Below are 15,911 nucleotides of genomic sequence, written 5' to 3'. Positions count from 1 at the left end.
ACTGCCAACACATTTTCACCTTCCAGTACAAATTTATTACTATAGTGAAACCAACATTCTAGAGTTAAAGTAATATGTTTTCTTTAACACTTTTTCACATTTATATTTATGAATCTCTAATAAATTACATTATTCAGTGCAGTTTATAGTAATGTTTATATAGTTTACTTTTCTAAGACATATTTTTAGAAATGAACCATTTAGTACAAGAACACACTAGAAGAAAAGTGGATCAAGGAACTCTCTATGAGTACACATATATGATCATGTGAATAATTTTAAAAGTCTATTGATATATACTATCATTCAGTAGACTTTTTTTTAACTGTAGAAGCAGCATTCAGTAGTTGAGATCAAAACACTTTTTTTTGTTTGAAATAAATCCTGTTTTTTTTCCAGGTTCACTATTATAATGAAATCCATGCTGTCTGGGAACCTTTGATTGAAAGGGTGGAAGGAAACAGACAATGGAATTTAAAACTTGAAGTAAGGAATCCTGACTATATTTTTGGTACCAATCTTTAAAAAGGCTTAATGTATTCATCAACATATATGGCTGCATGAACTATATTCAAATATCAAATCAGATATCAGATATTAAAAGCACTTAAGGAAAATTTTAACATAAATCCTAGATCCTTTTTTATTGGCTTTGATTATAGTCTCTATTGCAGTATAAACTAATTTCCATAATATGCTTATGAGAGACAGCATACCTTCAAAATTGTATTACAAAATTGTATTGAAATTGACTTTCAGAGGCTGAAATTTAATTGTGAAGTATTTATGAGACTTTTAAGATTTTTTTGATACAAACTGATGAAAACTGGTATTACTGTAAGAAATTATGATTTCATTTATTATCACAATAACTGGTAAATATGTAGAAAAAGTAGAAATGTTCTCCATATTAACGAATTCTTTTTATTTGTTTATTTATTTTGCAAGGCATTGGGGTTAAGTGACTTACTTGGCCAAGGTTGCACAGCTAGGTAATTATTGAGTGTCTGAGGTCACATTTGAACTCAGGTCCTCCTGACTCCAGGGCTGGTGCTCTATCCACTGTGCAACCTAGCTGACCCTATTAATACATTCTTTAAAAAAGTCATTTTGATCCTTTGATTTACCTTGCCCTGTTGTCTTTTAGATTGCTCATTATGACATTACCAGGCAGTCAGATAGTCCAGTGATAGTACACTGGCCCTGGAGTCAGGAGGACTTGAGTTCAAATCCAGCCTCAGACACTTAATAATTAACTGTGTGACCTTGGGTTAGCCACTTAACCCTTGCCTTACAAAAAAAGCCTTAAAAACCCTAACCCATCACTACCAATTAGTCAGTCAACACTATGTAAATAACTGCTCCAGGGATCGCGTAAGAGTAGTTTAGCCATTTTGAAAAAAAAAATAGCTTTGGTGCTTCCATGACAGATTATGAAAGATTTCCTTTTTTTTTTTTTAATTATTATTAACTTTATGCCAGGCTGTCCAAAATCCAAACTGATTTTACTAAACAAAGCTGAGCTACCATAGAGCTCTCATTAAATAGTAAATCAAAATATATTGTCTATTATTTCTATTTTTTTTAGGTTTTTTGCAAGGCAAATGGGGTTAAGTGGCTTGCCCAAGGCCACACAACTAGGTAATTATTAAGTGTCTGAGACCGCATTTGAACCCAGGTACCCCTGACTCCAGGGCCAGTGCTTTATCCACTGCACCACCTAGCCGCCCCATCTATCGTTCCAGTAAAAAATTTTGGACAGCCTTGTGCTACAGGAATGAAAATTTGTTCCAACACAACAATAAAACATTGGTAGACTATTCATGTCAAATGATAAATATAGTGAAGTATATTAAAAATTACTTGAATTTGTGAGACTGTGATCTTTGTATTTTCCCTTATAGTTGAGAAATAATCCTGTCCAGGATAAAAGTTTGATGCCAGGAGATGATTTTATTTTTCTTCCTGAGCCACAAACAGTAATTCATATTTCTTCAAGAGATACAATGAATATAACAATATCCAAATGCTGCCTCTCAGTTTTGAACAACTTATCAAAGGTATACTTAATTAAAATGTTAATGAATTATTTGAAAAATATGAATATATAAAAAGATTGTCATATTTTCCTCTTAACTAAATTAGTTTTGTTGCTGAATAGTTATAGTCAAAGATACTGTGTATTTAATGTTGTTTAAACTTGTATTAATATTGTTTTATTTTTTAAATTTCAGGCTTTTTCAGAGGGAACTGCGTCCACTTTTGATTATTCTCTAAAAGATAGGGCTCCCTTCACAGTGAAGAATGCAATAGGTGTTCCTATTAAGGTGCAACCAAATTCTAATCTCCAAGTAATGGGCTCAACTGTAAAAAGTGATATTTATGATGTTGATATTGATCAGATTTTGGAACTGGAGTATTCCACTTCAGAACCCTTACATCGTGGGAAACTATCTGTGTTGAGCCGTCAAGAAAGCTCTCTCTTCACTTTGACTTTTGGTATATTTTATTATTTGATTTTAAAGTTGTCTTCTGTTTTAATTAATATAGATGGATGTTATCTTCTGTTTTGTTTAATATAGCTGGGTGATAGCTAAATTATAACACTAATAAGAAATTTTTTTGGTTTTACTTGTTCTAGATTTTAAGATCCTTTGAAATTGAGACTAATCCTTTAGTTTACTCCACCCTCTCAAATTTGCTTTCTTATACTTGAAAAAGTTTAATATCAGATCTCAGAAGTACTTTTTGTTTGTAGAATCATATTCTAGTAGATATTAGGTAAAGTCATCATATCTAAGCACAGCTTGTTGGCATCACCTCAAAACAAAGAGAGCAGTACCAAATCAACTTAAATGATGGGAAAATAATACCAGAATTTCATCCCACTTGGCTGTCATATGGAACATAATAAAATTTTCCTCCTTTCAAGATAGGTAATAGGGAATAGTCTTGTACTTGGAGTCAAGAAACCCAGGATTCAATCCTACCTCAGGCACTTAATAACATTTGTGTTTCTGGACAAATTTGAGTCTCTGAACCTTTCTGAGCCTCAGTTTCCTAATCTGTTAAAATATGGATATTACTGTGCTTATTTTGTAGAATTATGATGATCAAATGGGATAATGTATGAAAAGCATTTTAAAAATGTTAAAATAATAACATGTGCCCTATTATTAAACCAAATGGTTAAAATTAATAGAAAAAATGTTTATCTTTATATGTTTGTAAAATCAAAAGTTATAGTTAATATTTTGAGGCTCATAACATAACCATGATTTAACCATTCTTTAGTTTTTGATTTCTAGAAACAAACTTGATTAAGTAGGTTTTTATAGAAATTTAATTTTTTGAGATGTAATTATCCTCCTTCACAAAAATTATGATCAATTTTGATTTACCTTTTTTTGGTCATTGTACTTATGTAAATCTTCATTATTTCTATTAGTGCCTTATGGATATACAGAAATAGCAAATATTCCTATTACACGACCTGGACGAAGATTATATAATGTACGGAATCCCTGTGTTAATTTTTCTGACTCAGCTTTGGTACAAATTGATGCAACAGAAGGGAATAAAGTGATTACCCTTCGATCTTCTTTGCAGGTAAGACTTTAAAGTGATTTTTTCCATATTTCAGTTTGCTAGTGCCTTTCTTTTGTAATTGTTGAATTTTTCTGCACATATTTATTCTGTATATACTAAAACCTGTACAAAATATTTCCTTTAATAGAATGTAAGCTTCTTGAAGTTAAGAATTGTTTAATTTTTTTAAATCACTGTTCCCAGTGCCTAATTTAGTTCAGGGTCTATAGTAGGCACTTAGTAAATGCTTGTTGGTTGATTGATTGATTAGTGCCCCTTTAACTTGACATTTATTTCCCATTATTAAATATTTATGGCAAAGAACATAGTACATTTTAGCTTCATTACACTGACCCTATTTTATTTTTTAAATAGGCACTTTGAAGCAATTTTTTTCTCTAGGCAGTTTGCTTTTCTATTGTCCATTATTTGAAATGTCTTAACATAATTTTAAAGGCCATTTTGAGATCCTCAGTGTTTTAGAATTTAATGAATTCTTACTATGTAATAAGATTGAAAAACTGAGTAGTGTTTTGGTTGAGTTTGGTATACAGGTAGTAGGAAGCAATTTCATTTTGTTTGTATTCTGTTTTTTTTTTAATATATTTTTCAAAAGAACTGAAGAAAATATTGAAAAGAAACCACTCACATTTTTTTGAATTTTTTGACATACTTCTGTATAAGATAATGGCTTCCAATTTCTTAGTATTGGGAAAACTTAAAAAATACTTTTTTTGGCTATTTTACCTACTTTCTCTAACTATCCATAGCATCCTCCATAGTATCCATCATTATGTGTTATTAGTAAGCATTTCCTTTTGTTTTTTTTTGTTTTTTTTAGGTTTTTGCAAGGCAAAGGGGTTAAGTGGCTTGCCCAAGACCACACAGCTAGGTAATTATTCAGTGTCTGAGGCCAGATTTGAACTCAGGTACTCCTGACTCCTGGGCCAGTGCTCTCTCCACTGTGCTACCTAACTGCCCTGTGAGCATTTTCTTTTGAGATGTAGAATAATGATAATTGATAGGGAATCTTAGGATACAAAGAAATTTGAGCAACTATCCTGTCTCTTGTACTTCTCCTTGCTCTCTACTGTTCATCATCCTTCCCTACCCTATTGATCATTGCTGCTCTAAACTGTCTTTGTTTCTTGTGTTCGTTCTCTCTCTCTCTCTCTCTCTCTCTCTCTCTCTCTCTCTCTCTCTCTCTCTCTCTCTCTCTCTCTCTCTCTCTCTCCCATGTTTTTTCCCTTCCTTTCTCATGGTTTTTCTCACTTTTTTTTTCATTCCAGTTCTAATTCTTCTTTCACAACATGACTAATATGGAAATTTTTTAAACACAATTGTACTTTACAACCTTTACTGCACTGTTTACTGTTATGGGGAGTGGGGAGAGAAGGGAAGATAGTAGAAAAATGTGGAACTCATAAATATGCAAATGGATGAGAAACTACCATTGCTTGTAATTGTAAAAATTGAATAAAATTTCAATTAAAAAATGTTATCAGAATCAATGAACTGTTTTTTTTTAAAATATTAATGAGCACAAGAGCAGCTAGGTGGTATGGTGGATAGTACACTGGCTCTGGAGTCAGGAGTATCTGAGTTCAAATGTGGTCTCATACACTGAATATTTACTTAGTTGTGTGACTTTCGGCAGGTCACTTAATCCCATTGCCTTGCAAAAATCCAAGAAAAAAAATTAATGACTACTTAAAAGTGGATAAATAATTTAAATATTAGACTATTCTCAATCACTTAGTTTCAGAGATTTTATATGGGTTTAATAATTTTCACCTTCATATTAATTCTAATTTCAAGAAAGTTCTCTCTTTTTCAGTAGAAGTTTTTGGAGGCAAAAGTAATTAGGGAGAAATTGTATTTTGGAGGTTACATTTCATTCAATAAGAAATACATCTTTCTATACCATAGATCAAGAACCACTTTTCTATTCCATTTACCATCTATAAATTTGTCAAGACTGCAAAGTTATTGGAGCCCATTGGAATAGCTAAACCTGAACAGGAATTCCATGTTCCATTAGATTCTTATAGGTATGTTGTTCCATAACGTATAGAAATTTAAAATTTATTTTTGAACTTCATAATTTTTAAAATTACTTCCTTCTATTTGGGAATGCGGTTCCAAAATTTGACTTTATGCTGAGAATAAATGAGTTTTAAAATAAAGTTTATTCTTACTTGGAGAAATGAGTTATTCAAATATACTTTCTTATTATTGTGCATTTCATTTACCAGATTAAAAAATGATATATTCTTGGCATTAAAGTCATTTTTACGTTTTTAAAGACTTGTTTTCATTGATTATGCTTTTATTAGTTTCTCATTTTAAATAGTTGTTAATGTTTTAGAAGATACTTTTCTTATTTCTTTAAAAATCTTTTTGTCTCTATTTACTTTTCCATAGGTGTCAATTGTTTATTCAGCCAGCTGGAATCTTGAAGGGTCAATTTAAAGAGTCAACAACCTATATTTCATGGAAGGAAGAGCTTCATAGAAGTAATGAAGTCAGATGCATTCTGCAGTGTCCATCAACTGAAATCAACTTTCTACCACTGATAGTAAACACAGTTGCTGTTCCTGATGAATTGAGTTATATTTCTACTCATGGGGAAGATTGGAATCCAGCATATATTATTCATCTTTATCCTTCCGTAATTTTGAGGAATCTCCTTCCATATTCTTTAAGATACTTACTTGAGGTATGATTCATATAGTTTGGCTAATATTGTTATGTGAAGATGAAATCAGTTTTAAATTTCCATAGTATATAAGGCCTGATATTGCCATTAATTAATAATATAGGAGAATTACCTATGAAGTTCTCTTATCTATTGCTCTATTGATTTATTGCTACTTACTTATCTTCATACATACATGCAAATATACAGTAATGTGACCAGGTATGCTTGCTTATTTATTGAAGATTTGTCAGGAGTTACTGCTATGAATGTCAGTTTGTTATTGCTATTGTCTTCAGTTGACATACCTCTAATTTCATACTTCAATTACTCATGACCCTCTTTCCTTGATTTTTTTTTTCTTGCTCAATGGAAGGTAGAATGGAAGAGAATGGTCTCTTTGTATCATTTGTATAGGTATGTGTACTCGTCTATTTAGTAAGCTAGGTGGTGCAATAAGATAAAACAGGTTTGGGATTAGGAAGATCTGAATTCAAATCTACCCTCAGGTAGTTGGCATCTTGGTGATCCTAGGCAAGTCACTTAACCTCTTTTTGCCTCCATTTCCTTAACTGTAAAATGAGCATAATAGCAACCATCTCCCTGGGTTGTTCTGAGGATCTAATGAGATAATCTTTGTAAAGCTCTTAGCATAATGCCTGGGATATAGTAGGCACTAGAAAAATGTTAGCAGCTATTATTGTTATTGTTCTCATATATGTATAAAATATTTTCATAGAGATTTATATATGTACACAACATATAAAATTCCCCATGCTGTGACCTTATATTTTTATTGTGTTTTAAGTTTATTATCTCATTTAGACCTTGATATAATACAGCATAGTTAATAGAGTTACTAATTCCTCTTTGGTAGTGCAGGAAACTCAGGTACTATTAAATAATTAGAATATGGTTTACAACTTAACCACTCTATTCTCAGCTCTTTATTCTTTCTGTCTGCTTATTTACTCTTGTTTTTCCTTTTTTATGAAAATAATTATAGGCCAATAATCATTGGTATATAATGCTGTTGTATTTATTTGTCAAAACTTTTCTTTTTAGGGAACTGCAGATACTTATGAACTATCAGAAGGTAATACTGCTGATGTTCTTTATTCAAGAATAAATGGAGAAATAATGGAATTAGTGCTGATGAAATACCAGGGCAAAAACTGGAATGGACATTTTCGTATACAAGATGCACTACCTGAATTCTTTCTTGTGTGTTTTACATCGGACTCCACAGAAGTGATGACAGTAGACCTATCAATACATGTTAGGAAAATCGGCAACCGTATGATATTGTCTGTCTTTAGTCCCTACTGGCTCATCAATAAAACTTCTCGTGTCCTCCAGTATCGTGCAGAGGATATACATGTGAAACATCCAGCTGACTATAGGGATATTATTTTATTCTCTTTCAAGAAGAAGAACATTTTTAGTAAAAATAAGGTATGTTTTCATTCATGTTAGAAATTATAATAGATACATTCTCATTTATAATATAGAGATTTAAAGAATCACTTAGTCTCCCAGTCATATACTCACCTATTGACTCTGTACCCCAGTTGTAATTAGGGCCAGAATATGTCTTTGAGACATGATCAGAAGCAGTGGGTTGTGGGGGAAGCTGTTTTTCCATATCCTACAGAACTTCTTATGTTGAAGGATTTTTAATGCTATGTAGATACATGGTGGAAAATACACCTCACCCACTCCACTGTGGATTCTTCTCTTTCATTTATCCTCATTGCTAGTTCCTTATTTGAGTGTGGCACATCACTCAGTCTTCTCCCTTATCCCCCAACCTGTCTCATGAATGTACATGAATGCCGTTCACCTCTTCACTATTGCTTCTACCAAATTTCTCCCCTTCACCTCTGCCTTCTATACTTTTAGGAAAAAAAGTCTTCTTTTGGTCTTTGTGTGCTCACTCTGTTGGAACTGTCTGCATTTTATTCATTTCTGCAGTTGATTGGGGTGTTCAAGAACCAAATTATCTCTTCAGTTCTGTTTTTCTTTTGAAACATGTTTCAGATTCTTCTTTATTATTGAATATCCATCTTTGTCCTCTATGGTTACATTTAGATTTTCAGTAATAGTCACCCTGGGTTACGTTCCTGAGTTCCAAATCTTTTCAAAACAAATTCCATTCCCTCTTCCTTTTTCTAATGGATGAGTAATAGTCTTGTATTATTGAATGTCTCTTCCTTTGTCTTTGATAGTCTTCATCTGATGGCTTGCAGAACTGTATATCTTGGAATTTTCAGCCTTGGATTTTGTTTCTTAGAGGCTATCTTGAATTCTTCCAATTGTGATTTCATTTTCTATGTCCAGAAGTTCTGGACAGTTCTTTTCTTATTATATTCTTCATTATGTTGTTAGGTTTATTTTATTTTAATATTTTTAACTTTTGCTCTTTTTTTCTAGATTGTCTTTTATTTCTGTGTATTTGCATTCATCTATTGCTCTTTCCTTTATTTTTTTGGTGAATTTTACCTTTGTAGATTAAAGTTTTTCTTTTCTATTCATTGTTTTTCCTGGGCAGGACATAAATTTTGCTATAACTCTCCTCATTTCTCTTTTAAACCACTTGGAATAGATTCTTATTGTTCCATGTTCTCCACAAATTCCAGTCTTATGTCTCTTCAAATGTTGAATCAATTTTCTTTATTTTGTATTTTTCGTAAAGAACTGAATTCATTTACTATTATCCAGGAGCTATATTCCTTCCGTTGTTACTGTTTTTCCAGTTGACTTATCTATTTTCAAGATCTTTGAGATTTCATTTTCCTGAAGTCATTGATAATTTTGATCTCTACCCCCCACCCTCATCCCTTCCTTTTTTTCCTAATCATTTGCCTCTTGACTCCTTCCCCTTTGATTATGGTTTTCTTGGGAGCTGCATCTCAAATTTCTCCCACGGTGGGCAAGCCTTGGTCTCTATGCCAACTGACTTTGAATATATTTACATGGTACTTAAGTTTTGCAGAGCACTATACATGTTTTGACTTTATCCTTATGCCAGTCTTGTAATTGTTTCCAGATGTAGGTATTATTTACAGATGAGAAAAGTGAAGTTTAGAAATTTCCTTCTATTTGTCCAAGTTAGAAAATTTCCCAGAGCCTAAATTTTTTTGACTGTTGTTTATTTTTTTATTTTACCTATATCCACAGTTTCATGTTGTTTTGGGGTAACAAGGAGACATGTTTAATAATATTACATAATCTAAAATTGATACATTGTTAACTAATTTTAAATAATATGATACATATTCCCCGACACAGGTACAATTGAGAATTTCGACTAGTTCGTGGTCCAGTAGCTTCTCATTGGACACAGTAGGAAGCTATGGTTGTGTAAAATGTCCTGCCAATAATATGGAATATCTGGTAAGATGCTGTTTGTTTGTTAATCTTATCTAGTATTCGCATTTACCACAATGAAAGTAATACAAATTTAATCTTCAAAGAATCTCAGAAACTGGTATTTTATGTCCATTGCTCTAATCTCTGTATATGTCTTTGTCTCTTAAAAAATTAATTATTGGTTGCACTGGTCAATATTCAAAGTATAGTTATTGAACTGTTCAAGTTTTTTTCTCCTTTAAAATGTTTTTTTAATATCTGAAATTCCTCAAATTTTTATTATAGTAATATGAAGTTAGAAAAAGGAAACATTATCTTTAATATTTACTAAGTTTATTCTCAAAGTTGGCTATATAGACAAAATGTATCATTTGAGTTAGCAGCTGTTTTAATATTGTATTGAAATTTCCTAATTTGAAATGATAATACTATATCATTGTGTGACATGGTTTTCATAAATAATTGAACACTTGTCTGTATTTGAAAATTAAAGGAAAACTAGAGAAGTTCAATATAATTATTTTCATCTGTGCAATATACATTTTACTAAATTATAAGTACTTTTTGAATTGATTGCCAATGATATCAAAGTGAAAGGAAAATATTTCCCATCTTCTTGAAAGGTTACCAATTATAGAAAAATGCTTAATTTTAAAATAATTGGCAGCATTAAAATGATAATGGGTCATGAACATTTTGAATTCTAAAAATGACTTTTTGTTGTTTGGCTCAGTGGAATGAAGTATGGTACTAACCTATTTTCCTTCCTCAGGTTGGAGTTAGCATCAAAATGAGCAGTTTTAATCTTACGAGGATAGTTACGCTGACTCCTTTCTTTACCATTACCAATAAGTCTTCACTGGAATTAGAAGTTGGAGAAATTGCACATGATGGCTCATTACCGACAAATAAATGGAACTACATTGCCTCTTCTGAGGTAAAATATTTCATTGAAATTGTCAATTATTTTTTTTAATAAAAAGTAGTATTATATTAAAGAAATAACCTTTCTCTTTGGCCTTCTGCTAGTGTCTAACTGCACTGGCATGCTTTCAACAGATTTCTATCAGCTTGGAAAAACTTTTTCCCTTTCATATTATAGCTGTGTATGTTTGAAACATATTGATAACATTCACTCACAACATAGTTTAACTATATAGTTGAAGAACAAATATTGAACATCTTTGTTCAGTAGATGAAATTAAAGAACTCATGTCTGCATTAACATTAAAGCAATAAGACTACACCCATGAAACAACTCAACATATATTGTAATATATAGGAAGTATTAAGACATTAGGTATAAATGATCAAAGCATTCTAGACCCACTTATTTTACTGATAAGGACACTAAAACTCAGAGAAGTAGAGACTTAACAAGGATAATAAAAAGTGGGAAAATTCAAAGAATGAAAAAATCACAAATGACCTTGACCTCACCCTGAAAGGAGAGGAACGTTTGGAAATAAAAAGAACCAGTTTGTATTGTTTGAATATTAGGAAGGATAATGAAGCCAAGAATTGGCACAAGACTTGATCTTTCAGGAAAAATAATTGAACATTTCAGTTTATTTCAATTTAAGAGAAACCGAAGTAGCTTTCAAATTATATTTTTTAATTTTTAAATTAAATTTTCATTTTTAAATCCAAATTCTCTACCTTCCCTTATTCCCTTCCCTACTTTTTGAGAGAGCAGGAAATACACTATCCATTATACATATGAAACCATGCAAAGCTTTTTTTTTCACATTAGCCATGTTCAGAGAAAAAAAATAAGAAAAAAGAAAAAGGGAAAAAAATTGTGCTTTGATCTGTACCTTTTCATTTAGAAATGGAAAAGAGTCTTAATAAGTCCTTTGAAAATGTTATGAATCATTGTCTTGATAAGAGTTTTACTAAGTCTTTCACTGTCTTTATAGTATTGTTTTTACTGTGCTAATTGTTCTCCTTGTTCTACTCATTTCATTTTGTTTCAGTTCATATTAGTCTTCCCAGGTTTCTCTTGCATTATTTATTAAAGCAGAGTAGTATTCCATGACAGTCATCTACTATAATCATTTCCCAATTACTGAACACCCCTCCCCCCAAGTTTCTTGTTCTTTGCCCATAAAAAAGAATATACTAAAAATATTTGTGCACACATAAATCTTTCTTCTTTTCCTTTGGTCTCTTTGGGTTATAGATTTAGTAGTCATATTGCTGGTTCAAAGGATATGTAGTTTTATCACCCCTTGATTATGGTTCCAAAGTGCTTCAATTTATTTTTACAAGTATTTTCCATTAGTTAAAAAAAATAGGATCCCTTTTCCATTTCTGGTTTCTTATGTGAATTGTTTGATTAGTTTCTCTTGATTGCTCTGGAAAGAGGAAAAAAATTATTTTTATACAAATAAAATCAGATTTAAATAATTGGAGACCTAATAATTGTTTACATGTAGTTAGGACAAATTAATAAAAATGACAATTTTACCTAAATTACTTTATATATTCAGGGAAGCCCCAATTAAATTATCTAAATTTATTTCACTGAATTAGGAAAAATTAACAGAATTCATTTGGATGAACAAAAAGTCAAGAATATCAAAGGAACTAATGAAAAAAATCTAAAATTATATGATATAATTATCAAAACTATTTGATACTATCTAAATAAAAAGAACAGAGTAGATATATGATTTATAGTAGCAGATAAATATATTTTATAAGTGTAAAGACAAAATTTTGGGACAAGAAATAAACATTTTTGTGAAAACTGTAAAGCAGTCTGGTGGAAACTGGGCTTATAACAACATCTTAACCCCTTTTATCAAGAAAAAGTTAAAATGTACACATGACCTAGATGTAAAGAGAAATATTATAAGACAATTAGAGCATGGAATATGTTAATACTTATCAGACTTATGGATAGGTGAATAATTTATAGATAAAGAGATAGAGAACATAGGTGTAAAATGAATAATTTCAATTCATTAAATTAAAAAAAAAGAATTTTTTAAAAAACAAAACAAATGTAGCCAAGACTAGAAGAAAAGCAGGAAAATGGAGAAAAATTTTTATAAACAATTCTCAGATAAAGGTCTCACATTTCAAATATGGTATAGAACTTTGTAATATCTATAAAATATGGATAATTCCCCAAATGATAAATGGCCAGAAGACATGAAAAGGTAATTTTCCAATGAAGAAATCAAAATAATTTATCATCATATGAAGATATGCTCAGGTTCGTTATTGATTAGAGAAATGCAAATTAAAACAACCATGTGATATTTTAAGCCTAACAGATCAGGTAAAATTAATGAAGGAGAGAGTTGTGTTGAAGGGGATATGGAAAAAATTGAGACATTAATTCATTGTTGGTGGAACTGTGAAGTGATAGAACCATTTAGAAGAGTAATCTTGAATTATTTCCAAAGAGGTATTAAACAACCTATGCCCCTTGACCAGCAATGCCAATTCTAGGTCTGATTCCAAAGATGATTAGGGAAAAAAGGAAAAGAACCTTTACATTCTAAAAACTTTATAGCAGCTCTTTTTTTATGGTGGCAAAGAACTGGAAATTGCAGGAATGCCCATCAATTGCAGAATGCCTGAACAAGTTGTGGTATATGATTGTGATGGAATACTACTGTGCTATAAGAAATGATGAGCTCAATGATATTTGGAAAACTTGGAAAGACTTGCACTATATAATGAAGAGTAAAGTGATTAAGAAATTTTTTATTATATTAGAGAACATTATATATATAGTAATAGCAGTGTTATTTTAAGAACAACTTTGAGTGAATACTTTTGATTATTATAAATATCCAAAGTAGCTATAAAAGCCATATGAAGAAAGATGCTATCTGCATCCAGAGAAAGAACTGATAAATAGTAATATGTATAGAATGATTTTTATACATACACACATCCCACACACACATATAAACACAAATTAAATATATTTAAAAGGAATGATAATAATACATTATAAATAGTATAATATATTTTCACATGCAGTCATCTTTTTATTACACTTATGTTATGGAAATTCTTGTTTTATTCCATGATTTTTAAAAAATGACTAAAAAGTATATTTAAAGGGAAAGATAATGAGTTCTATTTGGGACTTATTGAGTTTGGGATACCTTTGTAACATACAGGGTCCAATAGATATTTGGTGATATGGGTCTGGAACTCAAGAGAGACACTGTGGCAGAATATAAAGATCTAGGAATCACCTGCAGCAAGATGATGAGATCACTTAAGTGACGTAGGATAGAGAAAAGATTCAGTGACTACTTCAGAGATATACGTATTTAGTAGGTGAAGATTTAGCAAAAGATGCTAACAAGGAGAAGACAGGTAGGAGAAGAAGAAAGAGTATCACAGAAAGCCTACCTTAGAGAAACTATAGGAAGAGAACATGATTTACAGTGTCAGATGTTTCAGAGTTCAAAATAGATGAGATTAAAATAAGGACATAAAATATTGAATTAAAAATATGATAGATAACTTTGGAGAAGCTGCAAGGTTGGAAGCCAAATTTTAGGGGGTTTAAAAGAAAGTGAGAGGAGAAATACAGGCACGTAATGAAGATGACTTTCTTTAGATGTTTAGACAAAGAGGAGAGATCTCAAATGATATTTAGTAGGGTGATAGTTACTTTGATCAAATGAGGATTTTTTTCAGGATGAGTAGAACCATGGGTGTATTTGCATGCACTGGGGAAAGAGCTATTAGAGATTGAATCTAAGAGAGATAATAGTGGTAATAGTAGAGTGGTCTGCTGAAGGTGAAAATCAAGTTAGGTACAGAAAGTTGATCTTGGCAAAAAAGATGTGATCAGACTTACAATTTCAGGGACTAATATAATATAATACAAGAATTCCTCTCTACATCATCTACCAAAAAGTAGGTATCATGGCTTTTCTTTAGAAAAGAGGTTCTTCACCTATCTTTGGATCATGACCCCCTTTGTAGCCTGGAGAAAACAATGAACTATTTCTCAGAATCATGTTCTTGAATGAATAAAATATAGAGATAGAAATACATAAAAGTACCAAGGAAATAAATTATATTGAAATACAATTATCAGAATATTTAAAAGAACAAATTCAAGAGCCCTAGGTTAGGAATCTCTGGCTTAAAGATTTATAATGAAATCAAATCCATAATCTGAGATTTTTTGACTGTTGTAATTGTTGGAACATTTTTCTAAATCCAAAATCTTAGGAAATTATCATATCTTCTTTAAGACTAAAATATTGGATGGACATTTTAATAGACACCTTTTATATTTTCAGTGTCTTCCATTTTGGCCTGAAAATTTGTCAGGCAAACTCTGTGTGCGTGTGGTGGGCTGTGAAGGATCCTCCAAGCCATTCTTTTATAATCAACAAGATAATGGTACTTTATTGAGTTTAGAAGAACTGGTAAGTTTTGCTCTTTTGTCACACTGTCTTCATTTTATTTTTTTAATTATTTTTTAATTTATTTAATTTAATTTATTTTTCTTTTTGATTTTTTTGCAAGGCAGTGGGGTTAAGTGACTTGCCCAAGGTCACACAGCTAGGTAATTATTATGTGTCTGAGGTTGGATTTGAATTCAGATTCTCCTGACTGCAGAGCCGGTGCTCTATTCACTGTTCCACCTAGCTGCACCCCCCCCCCCCCCCGGTCTTCATTTTAAAAATTGTTTTAAGATAATCCAGTGTCCTTTTTTGTTTTTTTTGTTTATTTTTTAAAATTATTACAATAATTTTGTTTTAAGAGTAAACATAACCCCCTCCCCCACCCCCCAAGAAAATGAGAAACCTCAAGAATAGTGAGAGAAAAAAATGTACTTCAGTCTGTGTTCAGATTTCTTTATCATAAATCCACCAGAGAAGTTGCTTCAATATTTCTCCCACAGTTGCTAGTACAAGCTGTATTTACCTCTACTCTATTCCTCCCTAGTCTCATTTATTCTGTTTTCTCTCGTTTTATCCTGTCCCTGTCCAAAATTGTGCTGTATCTGAGTCCCCTCTCCCACAATCTTCCATCTCTTCTATTACCTATTCCTCCCTTCCTTCCACCCATTCCCCTTTATCCCATCCCTTTCTTCTCATTTTTCTCTCAGGTAAGATAAATTTGTATACCCTATTAAATGTGTATGTTATTTCCTCCCTGAGCCATTTCTGATGAGAATAAAGGCTCACTCCCATTCCCCCTTGCCTTGCCCCATTCCACTCCATTGAAAAAGCTTTTTCTTGATTTTTTTGTGAAATAT

At 31.5% G+C, this 15,911-nt stretch overlaps 1 protein-coding gene across 2 annotated transcripts in view; it reads left to right on the top strand.

Annotated features, from left to right (window-relative positions):
* Positions 1-15,911, top strand: part of VPS13C (vacuolar protein sorting 13 homolog C) — a 206,026-nt gene that overhangs the window by 142,059 nt on the left and 48,056 nt on the right. For both annotated transcript variants that reach the window (XM_074234293.1, XM_074234294.1), the window contains exons 53-62: positions 400-486; positions 1,905-2,060; positions 2,235-2,499; positions 3,449-3,609; positions 5,518-5,639; positions 6,013-6,307; positions 7,352-7,741; positions 9,578-9,682; positions 10,431-10,595; positions 14,947-15,075. In XM_074234293.1, the coding sequence (XP_074090394.1) occupies positions 400-486; positions 1,905-2,060; positions 2,235-2,499; positions 3,449-3,609; positions 5,518-5,639; positions 6,013-6,307; positions 7,352-7,741; positions 9,578-9,682; positions 10,431-10,595; positions 14,947-15,075 (1,875 nt within the window). The remainder of the gene's footprint in view (positions 1-399; positions 487-1,904; positions 2,061-2,234; positions 2,500-3,448; positions 3,610-5,517; positions 5,640-6,012; positions 6,308-7,351; positions 7,742-9,577; positions 9,683-10,430; positions 10,596-14,946; positions 15,076-15,911) is intronic.

Source organism: Macrotis lagotis, chromosome 4 (assembly GCF_037893015.1).
Source record: "Macrotis lagotis isolate mMagLag1 chromosome 4, bilby.v1.9.chrom.fasta, whole genome shotgun sequence".
Lineage (NCBI taxonomy): Eukaryota > Metazoa > Chordata > Mammalia > Peramelemorphia > Peramelidae > Macrotis > Macrotis lagotis.
The sequence above is the reverse complement of the archived record's forward strand: the minus strand, read 5'-3'. Positions and strand labels throughout refer to the sequence as shown.